At 38.5% G+C, this 21,573-nt stretch overlaps 1 protein-coding gene across 1 annotated transcript; it reads left to right on the top strand.

The window, feature by feature from the left end:
- The first annotated feature begins 170 nt into the window (after window positions 1–170).
- si:ch211-136a13.1 (HHIP-like protein 1) lies at window positions 171–18,032 on the top strand. The gene is made up of 14 exons (XM_054602226.1): window positions 171–455; window positions 6,404–6,668; window positions 7,233–7,512; window positions 7,628–7,753; window positions 8,201–8,344; window positions 11,063–11,175; window positions 11,573–11,713; window positions 12,130–12,204; window positions 12,464–12,590; window positions 12,899–13,044; window positions 13,492–13,573; window positions 13,988–14,070; window positions 14,370–14,729; window positions 17,269–18,032. The coding sequence occupies exons 1-14, from the start codon at window positions 171–173 to the stop codon at window positions 18,030–18,032; spliced, it is 2,991 nt and encodes a 996-aa protein (XP_054458201.1).
- The last annotated feature ends 3,541 nt before the right edge of the window (window positions 18,033–21,573 follow it).

Below are 21,573 nucleotides of genomic sequence, written 5' to 3' on the forward strand. Positions count from 1 at the left end.
TGAAACTACAGAGACCATGCCAGACAAAAAATGAAGACAACCAATACTACAAACTCTTTCAGCAAAGCTAACTTTGAGTCTCATACCTGATGTTGGAGATGTCACATTTGCATTGACACATATTGCTTTGAGTCAAACTATCCTGAACTAACAGACAACATCTTCACATCATGACCGGACAGACCTGTAGTTTGCAGGACCCTCACCTCCTTCTCCTCGTCCTGCTGCTGCTATTCCAGGCCTGGCGGGGGTGCTGTCACCCCCAGTGTTTGGACTACAAGCCTCCGTTTGAGCCCCGGCAGCCACTGGCTTTCTGTAAGGAGTATTCCAAGTTTGGATGCTGTGATCTGGAAAAAGATGAGGAGATATCAGTCAAGTTCTACACCATCATGGACAACTTTGACCATTCAGGTTATATGACCTGTGCCCAGTACATACGCAACATCCTCTGCCAGGTAAGGGAAACATTCAATTATTCCAATAATAATCATTATATGTGATTATGTTTCCACACTTTCCTCTTCCTGGGCATCCAGATGTTCAAGGGAGGGATAATATTTGTTATTTATTGCATTTGTGTATATGACTGAATCATGCATTTGTACTGGAAACATACACCTGTGACTAAAGTCATTTTCACAGTGGAATCCACATTAATCTTTTCTACTATGTGTTGGTGTAGCCATGTGCAGTGACTATACAGTCCCACAATTTGGGAATTTAAATATGACTCTTATTCAAGGTGGGTAGATTTGACTGACTGTGGATGTTTGCACTCCAAACTTGTAAAACCGGGTTTTGCCCAGGGTACTACCCCACAATGTCTCGAAGAATAAGCACTTTATTTAAAATGTTTAGGTTTACAATGATGCAATTTACATTTCAGTGGGAAGCAAATAACCACACAAATCCCATCTGGAAACACACTCCACAGGAAACTGTGGTGTGCTTCGTCAGTAAGAATACGATCTCAACGATGTACCAACTCAATGTGTGGTTTAATGGCTACATGGAGAGGTTGACATCTGTAAGCCAACACTTACTCGTGCTTGGAGAGCTTAACCGCAGTCTTAACTATTGTTCATTCCAATGGGTTTGCTTGAAATCGCTCTGTGAACTTAAAAAAGTAAAATAATACAGTGCAATAAAGCAACCTTTTCAACTCTGATTTTGAATAAAGAACATAAACTAAGCATTTGATTTCAACATTACAACTAAAAGAAGAGGAAATCCTTTGAGCCAAAACACACTGCCAGCTATGCGATAAGAAAATGTCACACTGCACAAAATAATTGACTTGATATTGTCAAACAACAACCTGAAAGAACTCATCGGCTTACAGTTTCTCCTAAGGGCAATGTATTTAGTAAATCCACAAAGTGCTACTATGTATGCTTCATCCCTTCACGATTCCCAGAAAACCTTTTTTAGTATTTTCTCTCACACGAGAGGCAGACATAGGCATAAATTAGCTAAACTCCAGACCCAGGAGCAGAATGACAGCACAATTTAACAACACATTTACTTTACTTTTTGAAAATCCCACAAATTACATGTTATAGGTTTAACTACGTGAGCAGAAGCTCTGGAAGGATTTAATGTTTTTGACTTCTACTATAAAGCATATTCAGTACTCTGAATTAGTTTTAAAAAGTTACAGTTTCTTAGCACAACTAAACAAAAAAACATCTAACATTTACAGTGCTTGCATTCCTTTTAAAAGCAATCATTCATACTGCATTTGCCAAACTAAACGTTCTTGAGTTTAATGTTACTGTGATCATTATATCAGTGATGCAGTAGAATCACCATGTTGCAACTTCCTCTGAGTGGGATTGTGGTCTTTGTTAAGATTTGGGAATGTTTCTTTTTATTTAATCAGTATTTCCACAGAATTATCATTTATTTTCTGAGCTCGCTAATCTTAGACAGACCCACCTCTCCTTTACTGGCAGATAGAGCCTTGAAGCCAGTCCCACATACTAATTGCATAATAAGGTGCTGACTTTGCAGACACTAACTTTGTGCAGATGGTGTGTGCAAATTGAATAATAGATGCAGAGCAAATTTGCCCTGGCCCATATACCTCAGATAAAATCTTTATTCTGCAGAAGCCAAAACCAACAGGCTGTGGGCCGACACATTTATAACACTTTCATCTATGATATCCATGCCAAAACAATGGTAAAAAAAGAGACTGCAAGTCTTCCTGGCAGTTTATTACATCATACGCTATGTTGAGAAAGTGACATATAGGTTTCTATCATTGTGATAATTATAGCCTGCAATGCAGACTGTGCGTAACGACAGCACTGCAGCTCACGTACGATTCCCACCAGTCTAGTTTGAATAAGATACAGCCTAAGTCCAGAACAATGCAAATATATAATGCTGAGCAAGGGGTTCCTTACGACATTAAAGGCAGATCTACTTTTAGTAACAAGCTCCTAAACTCTAATTTTGCAGGCATACAGTTTTGTTTTTTTTATTAGTTTTTTTTTATATGACTTATAAAGCCAAATAACGCACTGAGCTGTGTGGGTGCTCTTTCTTTGAACTGGGATTATTTATGTTTTAATAAAGGCTTTGTTTAGATTTTCAAAAATGTTCTTTGGAGCCCAAATCAGACCCATTTTTTGTAGTTTGAGTTAAAAGATGGTCCGGAGGTGGTCAAATGACCCCACTGCCAAGGTACTTATCCTGGGTAAACCCACCACACTGAGGCCCTCTGTTCCAGCTACACTGCAGGAGCTTCCTGGCACAGATCTCAATGAGACAGTGAAGAGACGGACAGACATACAGATAAAGAAATGGAATGAGACAGAGATACAGGGGGACAGATAGACAGATAGAAGGGAAAATGAGTCTGTGTGTGTGTGTGTGTGTGTGTGTGAGTGTGTGTGTGTGTGTGTCGGGGAGACAAGAGGGAGATTGTCATCATCCCAGAGCTTAACTGACCAAACAAACAACCATTTCCTCCTCTGGCCAGGGGTACAGGATATATCAAGTTCCTGCAAGAGAGGGTCAGAGAGGGAGAAGGAGGGAAAGCAATAAAGAGAGGCAGAGATAAAAGCAGTGGAGGTAGATAAAGATAGAGTGAGGCATAGATGACACAGAAAAACAGGCAGAGAAAAGTTTAAAAGTGAAATTGTATAGTTTGACAATATTAGAATAACGTATTTGAATGTGCGTATGTGTGTGTCTTCTAACTGTATTTTTCATAGGAGTAAACTTAAATAAATCATCAAAACCTGAGGCCCCTTGAAGACATTTAGTGAGCACTTTAAAGAACAACAGAACACTGAATGAATTGTTTTCCTTGTTGCATTTTTAATAAGTACTTTTGCAGTGTGTCTAAAAGTTTTAGGCTGTTCTCTTGGGCGGTGTAGCTCGCTTTGACAGCAGCAGAACATTGCAGATGTTCAAGTTTTCAAACAGGAAGGGAAAGCACCATACAAAAACAAATCTCAAACAAGCGGCATCCGACAATCTATTTCTTTTTTACTTTTCCTTCTCAACTGAGGCATCTAAACATTCAAATCCAGTTACAGACTTCAGTTGGGTCGGGCTAGTTTATTAGGAAAGCTGAGGATCAGTTACTTCTCTTTTCATTTGTCTCTTCATCTCTTTTTTTCTTTTCCCCCTCTCACCATGTGGGTCCATTCAAGGTCTGGGTTCAAACATTTACCAGCCATCTGTCTTCTCTCTCTTAAATTAAATAAAACACCACCACGTGGACCTTTCATTTCAGTATGGGGAGTCAGGAAGACTGAGTGAAAAAAAAAGGCTTATTTGCTGCTCAAATTTGAATTTCAGTTTATTCTGAACTATACACGTAAACACAAATTATAGTAGTTTGAAGTGGCTGCATTGTTAGGGAACAGCTGTTAGTACTCACATGCATTTATCCTACCCTATGATACTAGAAGCCAAAATAAGAGTGTCTCAGAACAATGGCTGTTTTTTTCAATTTCAGTAGGTCAAACAGGAGAAACACTGTGACCCAATGTAGCCATAGACCAGGGCCGACTTTAAGTACTCTAAAGTGTACCTCTTATCTTTATACATCTCACATTTTCCTTAATATAAATACTATCAGACAACTTTATGTTAAACATTTGCATGACTCTTGCTTCTTTACCATACAGTGTCCTACTCTATGATAAAGAAGATAAATCAAAGTGTAGGAAGCTATGAATTCAGTCAGTAAATCAAGCTTCCATCTGCTCCACATCCCAATTTGCCCCAGAAACTGCTTTCATTAACAGAATCAGCAGCTCAGACTGAAGACAGCTTTTGTTTTGCCCTGCAAAGCTTTTTATACCAGGAATACTCTGATCTCGGCCCAGCAATGTACTTTCATGTCATTTAACAAAGATTCTCTGTTACAGTTTGCTTCTCTTAGTCTCTTTTTTTGGTCAATAATGATTTATTTATATCTTTTTTTTAGGGGTTCAATTGAGGTGAAACAGCAGCTGAAGTTGCTTGAGTACAAAGTTAAACACAAGCAGAAACATAAATGCTAAACCAAAGGGATTAAACAATGCCACATCAAAAATATGTTCAATTCATTATTTCAAGGAGCCCACACACACCAGAGTCCTGTGGTTACTCTCTTAACAATGTTTTGCTGGGATGATTTGGGAAGATCAAACCTCAGGGGTGGACCAAAATTAGGAGAAATTGTATCCGTCAAACAGTATGTTATCATGAAGAAATTATTTAAATGATATTACATTCATTATAGGGTCATTATTAATAATCACTTGCACAATAACATTTCAGGAAATCAATAGGTCTGTAAACAGAAATTTAGCTATTTGGATTTGCAATCAGCAGAGTTGATGAAATCCAAATAGGAATAATCAAAAAAATGGAATAATATGATATACTTTATTGACTGCAAAGGAAATTTGTCTTGGACTTAAATGCTGCAGTCATGATATTATACATGAAATATTGTCTTAACATGTAACTGCCTCCATAGTAATAAAAGAGAAACAGATAAACAGAGCAACATGTCAAACAGAAATGTATAATAAACTTAAAGCACATACACACTCAGAGCCACTAACTTTTTTCCTATTCCGTCCCTCAATTATATTAATATTTAATAATGTGTCATGGTTAATGGGGATGTTTGAGCGTGACAAGCACAAAGAAATAAAAGTGGTAATTATTTATAAGCAGTAGATCCAGGTACAAGCACGCGTAGAGTTTGTCTTTGTAGGTGTACACATAGAGTTCTTTTCTTGTTTGTGTGCATTTTAGTTTTCATTTGTTCACTTTCTGTGGCTGCTGTGTGTTTGTGAATGTTTTCCAGTTTTCTCAGTGACATCTTTGTTATATTTACGGCAGATTATTAGAAAACTATTGAAAAAAGATTATTAACACTTGTCACTTGTTGTGACAAGAAATACAGATGAAGAAAATACAACTTTTGTCCACCACAGTTACATTATCTTCAAAGTGCTTTGGAGACTAAATCCACCTCTTAGAAAGTTGTTTTGAACAACAGCAGTAATTATCTTTTGTAGAAACTACAGGCTAAGCGACTCTGAAACAAAGCAACAGAAACTTTACTTTCCATCTTTTGGTAAATAAGAGACAACAACACATTTGCTTTTGAGGCATACATGTGCTATGAGGACTGTTAATAAGAGTCCCCCTAAGTTCTTCTGATGTGTGCTGAATTATTTAAACTTTTTCCATCCAGTTACTTATTTTTCCCTAAATGCCAAAATGATTTTAGGAAAAGTGAACTGATCTCTGGGCAGTAGGCACACAAAACATGACAGGTACTGCACTTAATCGGAAGTCTTGGATCGGATGACCTAGATGGTCAGTCGGTTATTCATATCTGTGTGCTTTCACGAGGAATGTGTTGCTTTTTGTGCCTTGGTTCTCGTTTTCATGGTGATGATCGGTTAAGATGATCTGGCACTGAGTGAAAGAGCACCAGTCAACCACATGATGGTTTGGTTGTTGTGCCTCGCTGTGCTTGCAGCTCAGCATTTTGGGTGTGGACAGTGTGGTTGTGACTTAATAACTGACTGGACCTTCCTGGGATCCATTTATACCAGGCTGCCCTCTCAGACTGCCCTTATATAACCCGGGCCCGACCAGTCATAGTGAGGCGGTGAGGAGCTGCGGTGGAATAAGTGCACCCATCCTGTATTCATGTGATGCATACATGTCCTTAATATAACCTCTGAGGTAAACAAATCTGCTTAAAGAAGGCTTAATAAGTATAAACACTGATGGAGATTTACGTGGAACTAGAAATATCCATCCAAACAGTGTCAGATTCAATCAAAAACGGGTGCATTGATGGCTTCTTTGTTACTTTAATCCTGAGAGAATGTTCTCATTTTTAGTTGTTAAATCATCTTTCCTTTTGCAGGAGTGTTCTCCATACGCCGCCCACCTGTACGATGCTGAAGATGCTAACACACCCATGCGCATGCTGCCTGGACTGTGTGGTGATTACTGCTCCAACTACTGGCAGCAGTGTCGATACACGCTCAGCCTCCTCTTGGAGGACTCGGAGAACCCGCTGCAGTTTGCAAACCTGACTGCATCGATAGAAGAAGATCGCAGAAAGTTCTGCAATTTTCTGGAGCTGAAGGACAAACAGTACTGCTATCCTAATGTATTGTCAAATTCAGGTAAGGTGAATAGATGTGGGACAGATGTTTATATTCAGCAGCTGGCATGGACACCCATTGAGATAAACATATATCATTACTTCTGCTTACGTAAACAGCCAACATGAACAAACAGGTTGTCTTAGACTGCAAAAAGTTAATGACTTAATTGTCAATGGCAAGAACCTGAACTTGCGTTAACAAGACAGTCTAATTATGATTTATGAGCAGACATTGCCACTCCTTGCTAGCCTGAACATAAGGTTGGCATTATGGAAAAAATATGATTTTTAAGACATATGTCAAAAACAGAAGCATAATTAAAACATTTGATTATGAAATGTATATCAATTGAAAGTCCAAGGTGGAGAAAACAGTATTGGTCCAGATTCTGGCGGTAGGAGGTTGTATTTGCTGATGCTAACCTTGATAAAACCTAGAGAAAGGAAGCTGTACTAACTGAGTCTTAGACACACTTACTCTTGAATACAACTCCTCAACCCATTCTCTGTTTTTGTGTGCTTATAATAATCCATTAATGGGATATTCCCCTCTCATCTCCTGTATCCTCTTTTCTGTCCCCAGAGTTAAATGCAAACCTGGGCTCCGTACGTGAGGATCCCACAGGATGTCTGGAGCTGTGCTTGCAGGAGGTGGCCAACGGGCTCCGTAACCCAGTGGCCATGATCCACGCAAATGACGGGACTCATCGATTCTTTGTGGCGGAGCAGCTGGGTTATGTATGGGTCTACCTGGCCAACGGCTCCAGGATCGACCGTCCTTTCCTCAACCTCACCCGTGCCGTCCTCACATCGCCGTGGTCTGGAGACGAGAGGGGGTTCCTCTGCATAGCCCTACACCCAAGGTTCACACTTTAATGATTATGTAGAACATTAAAATAAATTATTTGCATGATTTTCAATGGAAAAGGTCACTTTGCCTATGTGTGAAGTGTTCATCTGCTTCTTTTCTGTGCACAGGATCACCACGGTCAGAAAAGCCTATGTGTACTACTCTGTGTCTGTCAAGAAGGAGGAGAGAATACGTGTCAGCGAGTTCATGCTGCTGTTACATGATGACAACCAACTGGACCACTCCTCTGAGAGGTGAGGAGAGAAGTTCAGAGTCAGAGAAACACAAGTTGAAAACAAAGAGACAGAGATTTGTATGCCTCTGCATGAATGTATAAAGAGTACTGGATACGGCTTAAGAGGCGGTGCCCCGTTCATTCTTATGAGGGTTGCTCATTGGTGTCTGAATCAAAAAAAGTTAGAATTTTGAGTACAGAATTCATCTGAAATAACCTGAAACTTCTGTCGATTTTACGCATTATGGGGCCCATAGAGTAAGTGCTTGTTCCTTTAAACCCACCTCCCAGCCCTCCAGCCTCGTTTTCAGGCTCATTCATATGGAGGAAGGAAAATAACTCTACTTTACAACTTGGTAGTTGGTGATGGCAAACAATTGCAAGGTGGTAATTCTAGTTAAGATCTATGTTGATAGACGTTCAGATGAAATAGAATATCTTTAAGTTCTGGTACTTCTTGGTTTAGGACCATTCTTGAGGTGGTAGAGCCTGCATCCAATCACAATGGAGGACAGCTTCTATTTGGCCATGATGGGTACTTGTACATCTTCATTGGTGATGGTGGCCGAGCTGGGGACCCATTTGGAAAGTTTGGCAACTCACAGAACAAGTAAGTACAATTTAACAAATGAAGGTGCTTGATTATGTTGACTAGTACCTCACATCAAATTCCTCCAGTATCACACTGTTGATGTAAAAAAACATATTTATAAGGTTACAGCAATAGTATAAGAATGTAACATAAATCTTCATAATTTTTATTGCTCTGAGGTTGTTAAATTTGAAATGATAAAGATGATCATCATGTAAATTGTTGGCACACACCTTGACGTTGTTGAGATGTTGGCTACATAAACATTTATTAAAAAATACCTAGTTAGTCTGTTTAGAACCAGCCAGTTCTGCCAAAAAGCAGTTCCCGTTAATTAAATTCCAGTTAAATTTAATGAAAAGGTTTGAAATTATGGACTCTCAAGTTACTCTGTTGCGACTATAAATTATAACTTTTTGAAAACAGGTTATCTTCCACTCATAAAAATTCCCGTAAACTGAGGATCTTGCTGGGCTGGGAACCTGCTCACATAATGACAATTATACGGTACAAATGAGTCATTTGTGCACACAAATTATATAAAACAGTATCCTTGATTTATGACAGTTATGAGTAAAATAGTTACAATGGGCGCCAGGGAATGCTAATTAGACAGCCCCTATTGCACGCTAGTTACTTGTTATGAATCGTGCACACACACACACATACACACACCATTATGCATTTATATATTTTACTAACAAAGTGTTGTATATACAGTTGAATGAGTTACGTAGGCGATGGTATTGGGGAGAGTAGACAGGTCAAAGGGAAAGCTTTTAGGACGAGCTACTATACATGTTGTCACATGATCAAATAGAGAATTGACAACATCAATATAAACCAAGCAATAATTATTGCATATCTGTTTATGAAAAAAATACCAGGAAAATAATTAAATATTTGTATATTTTATATTGACTAAGCATATCATTTTGTTATAGATTGCCACTGTCTTTACAAAAAAAAAATATGATGGAGATAGGTTTGCCTTTTTGAGTGCTTATTTAAGAAATGGCACCATTTTTGACTAGGCCTGAATTGTTCTTTAAAAACAGGAATATTTCCTACGCAACAATGCGAGAGAATGCAAGGGCCTGTTTTCTGCTCATTATATCGTTAAAGGCCCCTATAAGGGCCCTCGCACATCCCAGGTCCCAGTCAACCACATTGGCTGCACTGTCAATATTTATGCCCTTGACCAAGAATTACCACAGGAGCAGTGGGAAAGAATTAGGAGGGATAGCAGGATACTTTGATAGACTGCATATTTTAAGTAATGGTGGACTGAATATATCACTTCATATTGTATGTCCATTGTTCTTTTAAGACTTTAGGTGATGTAAAATAAAAAAAGAATTAACCACATCAGCATCTGATGGCAGTCCACAGATTGCAATGGGAGTTGTGGGATGGTGTGTTTATGCCGAGAGCAGTGCACAGAGAGTTTATAAAAGGGGCTTTCATTAAAGGGACTGCAGGATATGATGTGTCTTTTACTGTGTTGGTAAACATTACTCTCCTCTCAAACAACATAACCTTTGCAGTACAATTAATCTGATTAATTTGATAGATAGTCTAGCCGTATCTTGAGGCAATGTGTGTTTGTGTCTGTATTTTCACGTATGTGGACGTGTATATGTGGAAGCTATTATGTGTGTGTTTTTTTTCCTGTAGTGAAGGTTTGCCCTTCATTCGGCTCCGAGCTAAAACTGTCATTCTTTATTTTCATTTGATCAACTCTCAGTGGCTTAAATGTTAATTACAGCCGAAGGACAACAAGGTAGGAAGGGCAAATATAACTGCTCATTTGCAGCATTCACATCGGACAATACTCCAAGAATGTCATGCATAGTAGTTACACTGTAAACTCTTGAACTGACAAATACTCGGACAACATTATCATTTTAAACAGTTAAATGAAAGTTGCAGGTTCATGACAAAAATAGAAATAGCCTTCTTATCTTTTAAGTTTATAGAGAGGCTAAAGCTAAATTTGTGTTGTTTATCTCAACAACCATGATTTTTATCAGAAGCAAGTTAATGACATAGTTTACGAAACATTAAGCAAGGTTTATTTGAGGCACTGACAGTTTTTCTCCAGACAGTCAGAGTTTAGCCGCTTAGCTGTTTCTGAGGCGTTTTGTTGACAGTTTCTATTAACTGTTCTGGGATTTAGGGAGAATACAGCCTGCCAAGTCTAATATTGACTCTACACATTGCACCGCAACACACTGGTATGTGAAGGGAAGAGAGGGGAGAGAGAGAGAGAGAGAGAGAGAGAGAGAGAGAGAGAGAGGAAGGAGGGCTTAGAATGAGTGGAACAGGGCTATAATGAGAGAGCGACCTGGGCATAGGGTGGAGAAAGGTGCAAAGTAAATGAGAAGGGAGGAGAGAAAAAGAAAGATGGAGAAAGGGATAGTAAGGAAAGAGAAAAAGGACACACTTAGAGATTTAGCTCAGATGGATGGACAGGGAGATGTGAGGGACACTAACCAAAGACAGGTGGTTGGATGGACAGGAAGACAAGGGTTTAAGGAAAAAAGAAAAGATAAAGATAAATGAAACTAAAAAGATGGGACAGCATAAGGTCAAAGGTGAACCATATGCTGGAAAGAAAAATAAACAAAAGTTTCAGGTCAACTTCTTTTTGTATCCCCCTTAAAGAGCAGTCACCTCAGTCTTGGAGCCTCTCTGACTCCTTCTGCCTCTGTCATCTGCTCTCTGTGTTAATAGGTCAACACTCCTTGGCAAGGTGCTGCGTGTTGATGTTGACAACAATGACGATGGCGACCCGTATAGCATCCCCTCAGACAACCCATTCTTGGGGGAGAAGGAGGCTCGACCTGGTAAATCCTTTAAACTCTTCTTTACCTCTAGGTTAATGCAATTATACCTTATCACTTTTAAGATGAAATGAACATTTAAGATGATTGTCATAATTTTAAACATTAAAGTAACTTTCAGGAACTTTTAACTGGTTATAAAAAAGTTTCAATTTAGGGGCCGACAAAATCTCGAATAACTTTGAGCACAAATAATGAGTAACTTCAGTGGGTCTCCTCTTACTGAGTAAAACTCAGTTAACACTTTCATTTTTTAATACAATAAAAAAACATGTCTTAAGGCTACGATAGATGCAAAATCATCTTTCAATACAGAAATATATAACTTTGGTTTCTGTGTGCACAAAGGATGTATGTTATTTGTGTCAACGTGTAAATGTCTTTTCTTCTTTCACTGCAGAGATTTATGCCTATGGAGTTCGAAACATGTGGCGTTGCTCCATTGACCGAGGTGACCCCATTACCGGCCAAGGCGGAGGCAGGATGTTTTGTGGTGACGTAGGCCAGAACAAATATGAAGAGGTGGACCTCATTGTTAAAGGTGTGATGATTGTAGTTTGAAGCAACATTTTGCTGTAGAGAGAGATTTGCCTTTATTTAAATGATTATTTTCACATCTCCTCAAGAAGTGGATCACTTTTACATGAGATGGCTGCCATTATCTATTCTTTCTCATGTCAATATGAAACTGTTCTCTCAGACAACATGGACAGTGAATCAGAAATTATACTTTAATCTCAGTCTTCTCATTCACAACTAAGGTTATTGGGATCTGATTATGTATAAATCCAAAAGGGGCCTGAAATCAACATCTAATCACAGCCAAACAGAGTTCTGTGAGTCTAGAACTTATTTCAGAGTATATTTACTGCATTGTGAAGCAATTAAATTTAGATAGAATGGTAGAATAGTTATTTACCTTAGAATTGCTCTAACTTTGTCAATTCATGTTTAAAGGAGGCAACTATGGATGGCGGGCCAAAGAAGGCTTCAGCTGCTACGATCGCAAACTCTGTCAAAACTCCTCGCTAGGTGAGGACACTTTCTACGCTGCTGTCACTCACTTTTTTTTACTTTCACTTTATACAATTGACACTAGCCTTCTGAGAAAGATATATTTTTTTTACAATAAATGTATTGTTACTGTTAAAGGCTGTGAAGGCTCATTTTAGCTAAATTCAATTTATTTAAGTTTATGGGCTTGAGTGACTCTCCGTCATTTTCAATGTGCACTATGTCTCTATAGTTGTTATGGCGATAAACTGATGTGTTGTTCTGTGTCTATGTCTAGATGACATCTTGCCTATCTTTGCTTACCCCCACAAGTTGGGCAAATCAGTGACAGGAGGATACATCTACAGAGGCTGTCAGATGCCCAACCTCAATGGAATCTACATCTTTGGGGATTTCATGAGCGGGTTAGTGATTCTGAGTTGTTGTTCCAAACTTCAAACTACAGACAAATGCTCGCCAATAGCTGCAGAAAGACAGGGTCCAATGTGTGCTAGTGGTAATTGTAACATCATTAAAATACTATAACCTATTAAAAAAATGCACAGATCTATCTTTGTCCTTTGGTTGTGAATTTCTAGCCGAACCTTTTTGTACATTTTTAGAGTAGCCACTGCAACATTAAGAATTATAGTAAGTGTGGCTGGAGAACGCCAAACATTTACAATAAGCTGCTCTTTTATTGTGCTATTTGTGTGCCATTGTTTCTGTTTAGGCGTCTGATGTCTCTGAAGGAGAATGTCACTTCAGGTGAATGGCAGTACAATGAGATCTGCATGGGAAAAGACCAGACCTGCAGATTCCCCAAACTCATCAACAGTTACTATAAATACATCATCTCTTTTGCTGAGGATGAAGCTGGTGAGAAACTTACAACATGCAAACAAACAGTCGTTGTAACCTACACATATATCGTTTAACTTAAAGTAAACATTAATAAGGTCACATGCTGCTGCTCTAAATTATTCTCTTCCCTCCCTCTGAAAGTGCCTCGGAGGAAATTTAAATTGAAGAGTTCAAGCAAAGTCCAAATTGCTTTACTGTTAAGACACCATCCCCCGTTTTTACCGTAACTTGAGTCTCTCATGTGACTTCTTTCCTCTTTCTTCGCTTTCTACATCCTCTGTTTTGACATTTTCTCCCTCTTTCTCACTTTTTCTCTCGTCCACACTATTTGAAAAATATCCCCGTCCCTCCTTCCTTTCTCCGTGGTGTTCCCTCTCTTTCTTTCTTGCCGTGTCTTTCTCTTTGTCTTTTAATCTCCTTCTGTCTCGATCTGCCTCACTCTCTAACTTCTTTTTTTTCCAGGGGAACTGTATTTCTTAGCCACCGGAGCCCCGAGTGCCACAGCTAGAGCAGGAGTCGTCTATAAAATAGTGGACCCTTCCAGGTACTTAACTATTACAAAACATCACTGCAGCAACAAATACACTATTTTGTTTGTCTCATTTTTCTTGCCAGCTGTGTTTGTCCAAGCTTCTTAAATTTGGTTATTAAAGAACTGTGACCAAGACTTGAAGTGAGCAGGACCTTTTAACTTTGAAAAATGTGTTGCTCTCTTTTGGTAGTGCTTTCTAAATTACCACAAATAAATCTTTGTTTTTTTATGCTGATCTTTCTTGTAGCTTCGCAACTGGGATAAACATTGACACATATGTGTCAGCAATAAGCTAATACCCACCAATTTACCAGTCTAGCTCTAGTTAAAGTAGAATAGCTGATCTTATAATACGGCAGTATAACTTTAAAAGTACTTAAAAAAAGCATTATTATTTAAAAAATAATAATTCTCCTGACCCCACAGGCGAGCAGCACCAGGAAAATGCAGCATCAAGCCTTCACCTATTAAGATAAAGGGAAAACTGATTCACTTCTACCCCAAAGAAGGTGAGGAAATCTTAAAATAATGTTTCTTGCATTTAAACATTCTGGTTCCCATCTTTTACACTTTTGGTTTCTCAGATTGTTCTCTCATTTTTCTTTTGTTGTTCTTCTTTATAATAACATTAGACTCTTAGCCACATGCACTCTACCAAAACCTCGTCAGAGCTTTATCTGTTGAATGCTAAACATATAATAATGTCTATTATTCTCATAATTGTGTCAATGTGCAACATGTACTTGCTAAATATTGACATATGTAGTCTGTATAGGTTTTTTCATAAAAAAATCTTTCTTGTTTGCAGAGTTCGTAATCAACAAGAAACCAACCACCACACCTGTACCCACGACAACCACAAGAAAAACAACAACAAAAGCACCACCAAGAAGAAAAACACCAATAATAATAATAAAACCACCATTGCCAACAAGAAAAACTTCAAGAAAAACACCACTACCACCAACAACGGCAACAACAACAAGAAAAACAACATTACAGACAACAAGAAAAACAACGAGAAAAACTTCACCACCACCAACAGCACCAACCTTAAAAGCAACTACAACAATAAAAACAACCTCAGCAACAACAATAAAACCAACAACCATACCAACAACTGTGCAGATGACCATGGCAACAACCCCCGCCACAACCTCACCCACTGGTAGGCCTACTGGTGCACCTGTATACCAAGCCAGCTCCACTGATTATTCAACTACTAGATCCACTATTTACACAACTACTAAGTCAACTGTTAGTTCTAACGTTAAACCCACCAGTAGACCAGTGCACACCTTGTTGCAGGGAGAAGCAACCAGCATTAAACCAGGGGGTTTCTTCCTTTGCGCTCTGTTTTTGCTTTACATTCTAACATGCTAATGGCTAAATTAGCTGCATTCTCTGCAATTTATTTTCCTTTGAAGATTAATAGAATCATTTTCTTTGATAAAATCAAACCACTTTAATATTACAAAACATAAATTACAGTTGCAAAGAATTGCTGAAGGGGTTGCTGAACATGTCAGCTACAAGTTATATATAAATAAAATATGAATATAAATAGTCTGGCAGCTAAGTCAAAGTTGGTTAACTGTAAATATGGATTTATCTCTTTTTAAAACCAGTATTTGGTCTGCATACCAGTTCAAAGTCCCTTAATAGTTCTACTGCATATGCAAGAACATGAATAGTGAAAACTACCAAAATCACAGCTTGTATGTTCGAGATGAGCTACCTAAAGCTCGAAGGTATTTTCCTGCATGGGGAAAATAGAAAAAGATGTTTAAACAGATGCTTAAAAGCAAGGAGATAAAGGAGAATAAATGGGTCAGGATGGCCTATTTGATAAATGAGACGGTAACATATTTATTTTAAATTATTTTGTGTTCTTGTTTTGTTTATGGCACTTTTTTTTATTACTAATACTTATATTTATCACTCCCGAGAGTCCATAAATTAATATGCACCCAATCAGGGTTGCCGCCTAGAAAGTCAGATATAGTATAAAGAGTGACAAAGTTCATGTGATGGATTGTCAGGGTGGTTAGATACCGCTGTTCATGTCCCATGTGAAATCTGTATTCAAAGTTTACATATTTAACCTTACCTTTGTTATGTTATTTACGCACTTAACTAACACCAACTGGGTCAGTTACGTTACAAACAGTAATTTTGCTTGAAACATCATTGTTAATCCTAAACACCAATCTTTTACTAAAAACTAACCAAATAGTTCTGCTGCAGTTCTGCACTGCAAGGGCTTGCGCAGGTGCACTGATTCTCTGTGCTGCTAGACATTTGTAGAAGAAAATACTTTTTGTAAGGTATTATACAAACCATTGTATGTGGATATGATAACCCAATAGGTCCGATCCAATTTCCTTTTTTTACTTATGCTTCTTATCAGTCTTTGCACTATAACTGAAAAAGTAAGGGGGGAAACATTTTTTTCTTTATTTCCTAAGATGAGTAGTATTCACTTCTTTAAATACTTATAAAATTGCGGTGAAGTTATTAGAAACTTGTACTGTAGTGTTCCAATGTCTCAACTTTTGCTTATGTTCTGCTTATTGACCAAAAGCAAATTAAAGACAAGTTTGCCTTTGCGCAGGTAGCGGGTGAGAATAAAGCTGCATTCACATGGAATCAGATAGACGGAGAATCAAATATCCTGTTAGTAGACGAGAGCAAGACAGCTGCATTTTAAAGCTGCATGCATTAAAATAATTACGTGTAATAGCAGACACAAAATATTTGTATTTAATATATCTTAGTCCATCACCATAGCAACATATCATCATGTGTGTGTTGTTTTTCCGTCCTGCCATTCCATTGGACTGTTTGTTTTTCCTGTGCTGTCCAGAGGTCATTGTCCGTCTGCTGCCTGATTCCATGTTTATACAGCATGTGCCTTTCACACAAGTCAGGTAGAGGGGAATTAGCTAGCCTTGCATCTTTAATTCCTGCTTGAACGATATTCTTTGGCTGGTACAAGAGTCTAAAGCAGGAGAAACGGTGCTTATTTATGTTTTGGGTATTACTTTAATTTAAATCGGGTACGTTGGCATTATTTATTTTGAATAAATGGTTCTGCATCAGCTTCAGTTTGGACATTCGTCTTTGTGTGTCTGTGTTTATGTCTTTCCTTGCCTGTCTTCAAGGATAACTTTTTATTTACTTGGCTTTAGTGACATCGCGGCTTTGTTAAATACTCCGATCTCAAATGACCAGTTTAATAGTCAAAGATATGTTTGACATATTGGGAAATTTGCTTATTGGCTTTCTTGCAGTTTAGATGAGAGGATTGATTTCCCTTTCGGCAGATAGAGGTATTGATATTTTCATCCAAGACAGCAGACAGGCTGGAAACAATGGGAAAAGGTCTGGCTCTGTTCCCTAATTAACACTTTATATCTCATTTGTTTATTTATATAAAACAAAGGCTGAAAATAAATAGTTGTGGTTTAACAGGAATTCTGTGCTGTACTATTTCTTGGTCAGACACAGTGACTCCCTAAGCTAACAAGCGGCAGGAAGTAGCTTCATATTTATTATTAACAGTGGACTCAATATTCTCATCTGACACTCGACAAGAAAGCGAATAAGCGGATTTCCAAAAATGCCAAACTATTTCTTTAAAGAAAAAAAATCTTGAGCACGTTGTTAAACTACATATAAAGAGGGTGATTCTGTCTCTCCATCAGGTTATCGCACAACCATCATGACTGCAGCCTTCTCTAGGATTGCTCAAATCCCAATCACCACACTTCCAACCAGGAGACACGGGAGACCCCTTCAGTACACCCCTATTACCACTTCTCAACCTTTGACCCCACCACCACCTCCTCCTTCTCCATCCACAACATCCCTTAAACTACCCAAGATGGCTCTGACCTCTCCACAATACTCTGAGCGTCCTGAAGCGTTGACCACGCCAAGAGTGCCATATTGGAGCCAGAATCCCACGCCATCAGGCTACAAGCCCCAGAGAACACCAATCAACACAAACCTGCCTAAATCACAGGAAGACAGGCTACGTCTCGGAGAGAAGCTGGAAAGCGCCGGGGAGGTTAACCAAGTATATAAGAGGCCTCGAGGAAGAGGTCGCGGCCACAAGAGAGGAAGAGGAGGAAGAAGGCTGCGGGTCGGCTCGGTGCGACTGATAAGCGCCGATGGTTTATCAGATCGAGGTAGAGTGGAGATATTTATCCGTGGTGAGTGGGGGACAGTGTGCGATGACCTTTTCAACAGCAAAGCAGGTGCTGTAGTTTGTCGACAGCTTGGGTTCACCACGGCATTGGCGGTGATGAAGAGGGCTGCGCTGGGGGAGGCAGACCGCAGCGTCAAAATCCTGTTGGACGATGTGGAGTGTGAGGGCCGGGAGAGATCGCTGCTGGAGTGCAAGAGGTCCAGGGTGGGGAAACACAACTGCTCACATGGGGAAGATGTGGGGGTGATCTGCGGTTAGCACAGAGTGAAAAGTATAGGAAAGAAAAGAGGAGACAGTGGAACGATAAATGGATGTATCACATACAAAAAGTGACACGATGAAAGAAGAAAAATAGGGCAAGAGAAATAATTGGAAGAAGGTATAAAAGGTTATTACAGACTGCTCATTAATGTTGGTGATGCAGTTTGCAAATATTTCGATGAATTGTGTTTTTTCATGTTTTTCCAGTTTTTAAGTTGATGTTTCATTTGTCATTTGCCATGCTCTGTTTTATTAACATAGAGCTTGAGAGTTTCTCCAAAACTCACTCAGTCCACTGTTTTGGCAAATCTAAGCAAGCACATAAGACAATTTAACCCTTTGCTAAGCCCCGCCTCCTGCTGCTACTCTGTCAGGTTGTCAGAGCCCACACTGTCACTGACTTCACTCCCTGAATAAATATTATCTAAAACATCGAAAAACTAAAAAGGGATTTCAGAGAGAAGCGGACAGAAGGATCTACATAATGGGTTTGAATAATACAGCCAAGATGTCTAACTGATTTAGTTGCAAAAACAGGTTTAAGAGAAAAAGAAAGAATCTGAAGCCTTCAGATCACAGTGTAAAAGTGAACCTCCACATCAGCTGTAGATTGAGACAGAATTCAATTGAATTAAGGAATAGCACTGATTCTGTAAAGCCTGGTAGGTCTCTATTCACTGTTACAAACAACATGTGTATACGTTCAGTAGCTTGCATAGCATAAAAGTGCTAAAACTAGTTAATAATGTGCTACTCTGCTAATGTTAGATCCACAAAAGTAACGTTTTAGAAACGTATATCTCCTTCCCACCTCTCTGGGTAACGAGTAGGCTATGACTGTCACCCAGGCACAATGTTTGACCACGACTAGCTTGAAATCCACAAAACCCGCCTTAAAATGGAGAAAAATCTGTAACAATTACATGAGAGTCTCTGGAGCAGAGCCGGATAATTGCCAGACCCTGGCCAGAGCTGGCCAATGCTATGCTAAGATTAGCTAGTCTGCATTTGAAGGGTATAGCAGAGCAGATGGTCAATTCAAATAGTTCATATAAACACATCAATTATGTAGGATTAGCAAGGTATGCTTTAGGCTGTGGTTATCTTGTGATTAACAGGTTGCTGCCACGTTGTTTTCGAAGTTTTCTGTGTTTTCATCTTACAACTTGAACCCTTTCACAGTGTGTTTTCAGTTCATGAAAGTTAATTGTAAAATGATAGTAGCCTAAAATTGTCTTATTCGGCATTTGGTTGTACTTTGCTCCACCTGGTTTGGTTGCAAAAAAAAAAACAGATGGCGTTGCCAAACTCAAGGCTTCAAACTGGCTGTTCACAAACCAACGGGTGACATCATGGTGACTACGTACACTTCTTATATACAGTCTGTGATCTCTAGCCAAGGAAATCTCATAATCTTTTCCAACACTGTGCAGTGAAGAATCTGGTCATATCAGAATTCATTACAGTTATATTTCAGAATGAATCAAGTGATTTAAGTGGAATTGCTTGAGGACACTTATCAATGCTACTCAGAAATGTGAACCTTGACAGGCAGATTTGCCTTGTTGATCATCCAATTATGTTTAACCCGAATGCTTAGACTGTAATTTGTACAACAAAAGAGATGCTGCAAGGTTTCAGTAAATGGTACAAGTTCATTGATATAACGGTGCTAACTTACTGTCTGGTTAGTGACCAAATATTCTGTACGTCACCAACATCTTCAAGCATTAAGACATCTGTTTTTGATATCTATAAATTAGTTTTATTGACTCAAAAATGCTCAACCAGTGACTAAGTGAGTGTTGGAGTAACTTAAGTCATATTCTGGCTTTGTGTTATGTTTACATACTCTATAGACATCGATAAGGCAAACAGCATATATTAAAATAGTCAAGTGCGTTCTAAGAAGACATTTGTATTTTTTTATTGTAAAATTTCAGCCGGTCTGTTTTCTAAAACATTTTTTTATGAATAAATATGCATTAAGATACCTTTTTGAATGTAGTTTTAAGATTTAAAAAAAATCTTAAGAGTTTTAACATTCTAAATGATGATTGTATTCAAATGTTTTCACTTTTATATGAGGAAATTTGAGTGCACTTTGAGTGTCTGTGATCTTAATAAAATGTTACTGCAAAATAAGCTCCTTGTTACTCTCAGCCAATGCATTCTAATATGCTGAATAAAGTCTCTTATTGATTTTTCTACAGCGAGCAGACACACACTTTCACTGTAAAACTGTTCTTCCCATTATTTGGATCTGTGAATGAGATGGTGTCCTTGGTTACCAGGTTTCCGAAATCATCACTGTGTTTACAACAAATCTTAGGTGACCCTGTGGGAGACTTTTTCTTAACTCTTAACTTAAGAGTACAATGAAATATTACTACTTGGCATTGTTGTCAATTTTTGGTCCCCATGTTAGCCAGGCAAATTTAAAGAAAGGGTTTACCACAATGCAAGTATTCTGCCTGTGTAGTACACTTTTTCTTTGGAAGATACGATAGGTATTTCAAATATTTAACAACATCTTGCTATCTGAAAGAAAATTAGTTTGGGGAAGGGGAGGGAGAGCTGTCCTTCCTTCTAATGTAAGATGCTTTCAAGGTTTTGACAGAAGGAAACAGACTGTCTGTAATAATATCCCTATAGAAATCATTTACATCAAAACAAGAGCAAATAGAAGCATTCCTCCTTGGATTAATGAAAGACAAAATATAGCCTTTAAGAAAAATGATCTTGCACTGACCTCTATGAGTGGAAAGTCCCTTGAATGTGAGAAAACACCCAGCAGTGAGGTCATTTTGCACATTAGTGTAAACCTTCGAAATGGTTTCCCAACTGTTTGTATCTACATTATATGAAGACTGTATGTCAGCAGGACTGTGAAGTCTAACTTGCAGCACATTTGACATGAACTGACTGAAACAAAATAATGGTAGGTATGAGTCTTATTTTAGAGCCCAAGAGTCTCAGGGCACTCAGTATCTACTTTAGCTCTCAGTATTTAAGGTCATATGAAAGATTAACCTCTGTTTTAAATTAAAAGGATCCTTATAAACACACTCTACAGAATGCTGTACACTGTGAACAAAAAGTCTGTTATCATTTTTGCTTTGCTTATAGACCACAGGGAGGCAGTCATGTATCAAGTTTCATCACCAGTGGAAGAAGTAAAGGGAACAATGCATAAGACTCTTCACATGATTCGTAACTGGTGAGTTTTTTTTAAATCAGTTTTCACAATTTACCCTGCAATTAATATGATTTTAGTTTACATTTTTTGTATACAACTAAGCTAAATCATGCATATCAGAGCCACAATCAAGTATTAAACACCAACAAAACTGTAAGTTTTTTTTGTAAGTGTAAGTCAACCTCCAAGGTAGACTAATTCACCATATAAGAGCATTGTCATAACGGGTTTGAAAAACAATGCACTCATAAAGCTAGAGTCATTCATAAAGTGTTCTTCTTTGTTTCAGGCTACAAACCAGTGTGAAAGGGCCAAAGCGCCAACTTCTGTATTGGAGTG

This window comes from Anoplopoma fimbria, chromosome 1 (genome assembly GCF_027596085.1).
Source record: "Anoplopoma fimbria isolate UVic2021 breed Golden Eagle Sablefish chromosome 1, Afim_UVic_2022, whole genome shotgun sequence".
In the NCBI taxonomy this organism is placed as follows: Eukaryota; Metazoa; Chordata; class Actinopteri; order Perciformes; family Anoplopomatidae; genus Anoplopoma; species Anoplopoma fimbria.

Bases quoted from the DNA above. Each gene is read 5' to 3' on its own strand.
- si:ch211-136a13.1 (XM_054602226.1), top strand. From the start codon at position 171: ATGACCGGACAGACCTGTAGTTTGCAGGACCCTCACCTCCTTCTCCTC. The intron at 12,205-12,463 runs GTGAGGACACTT...GTCTATGTCTAG, and splicing joins CTGTCAAAACTCCTCGCTAG to ATGACATCTTGCCTATCTTT. The intron at 14,730-17,268 runs GTAGGCCTACTG...TCTCTCCATCAG, and splicing joins CGCCACAACCTCACCCACTG to GTTATCGCACAACCATCATG.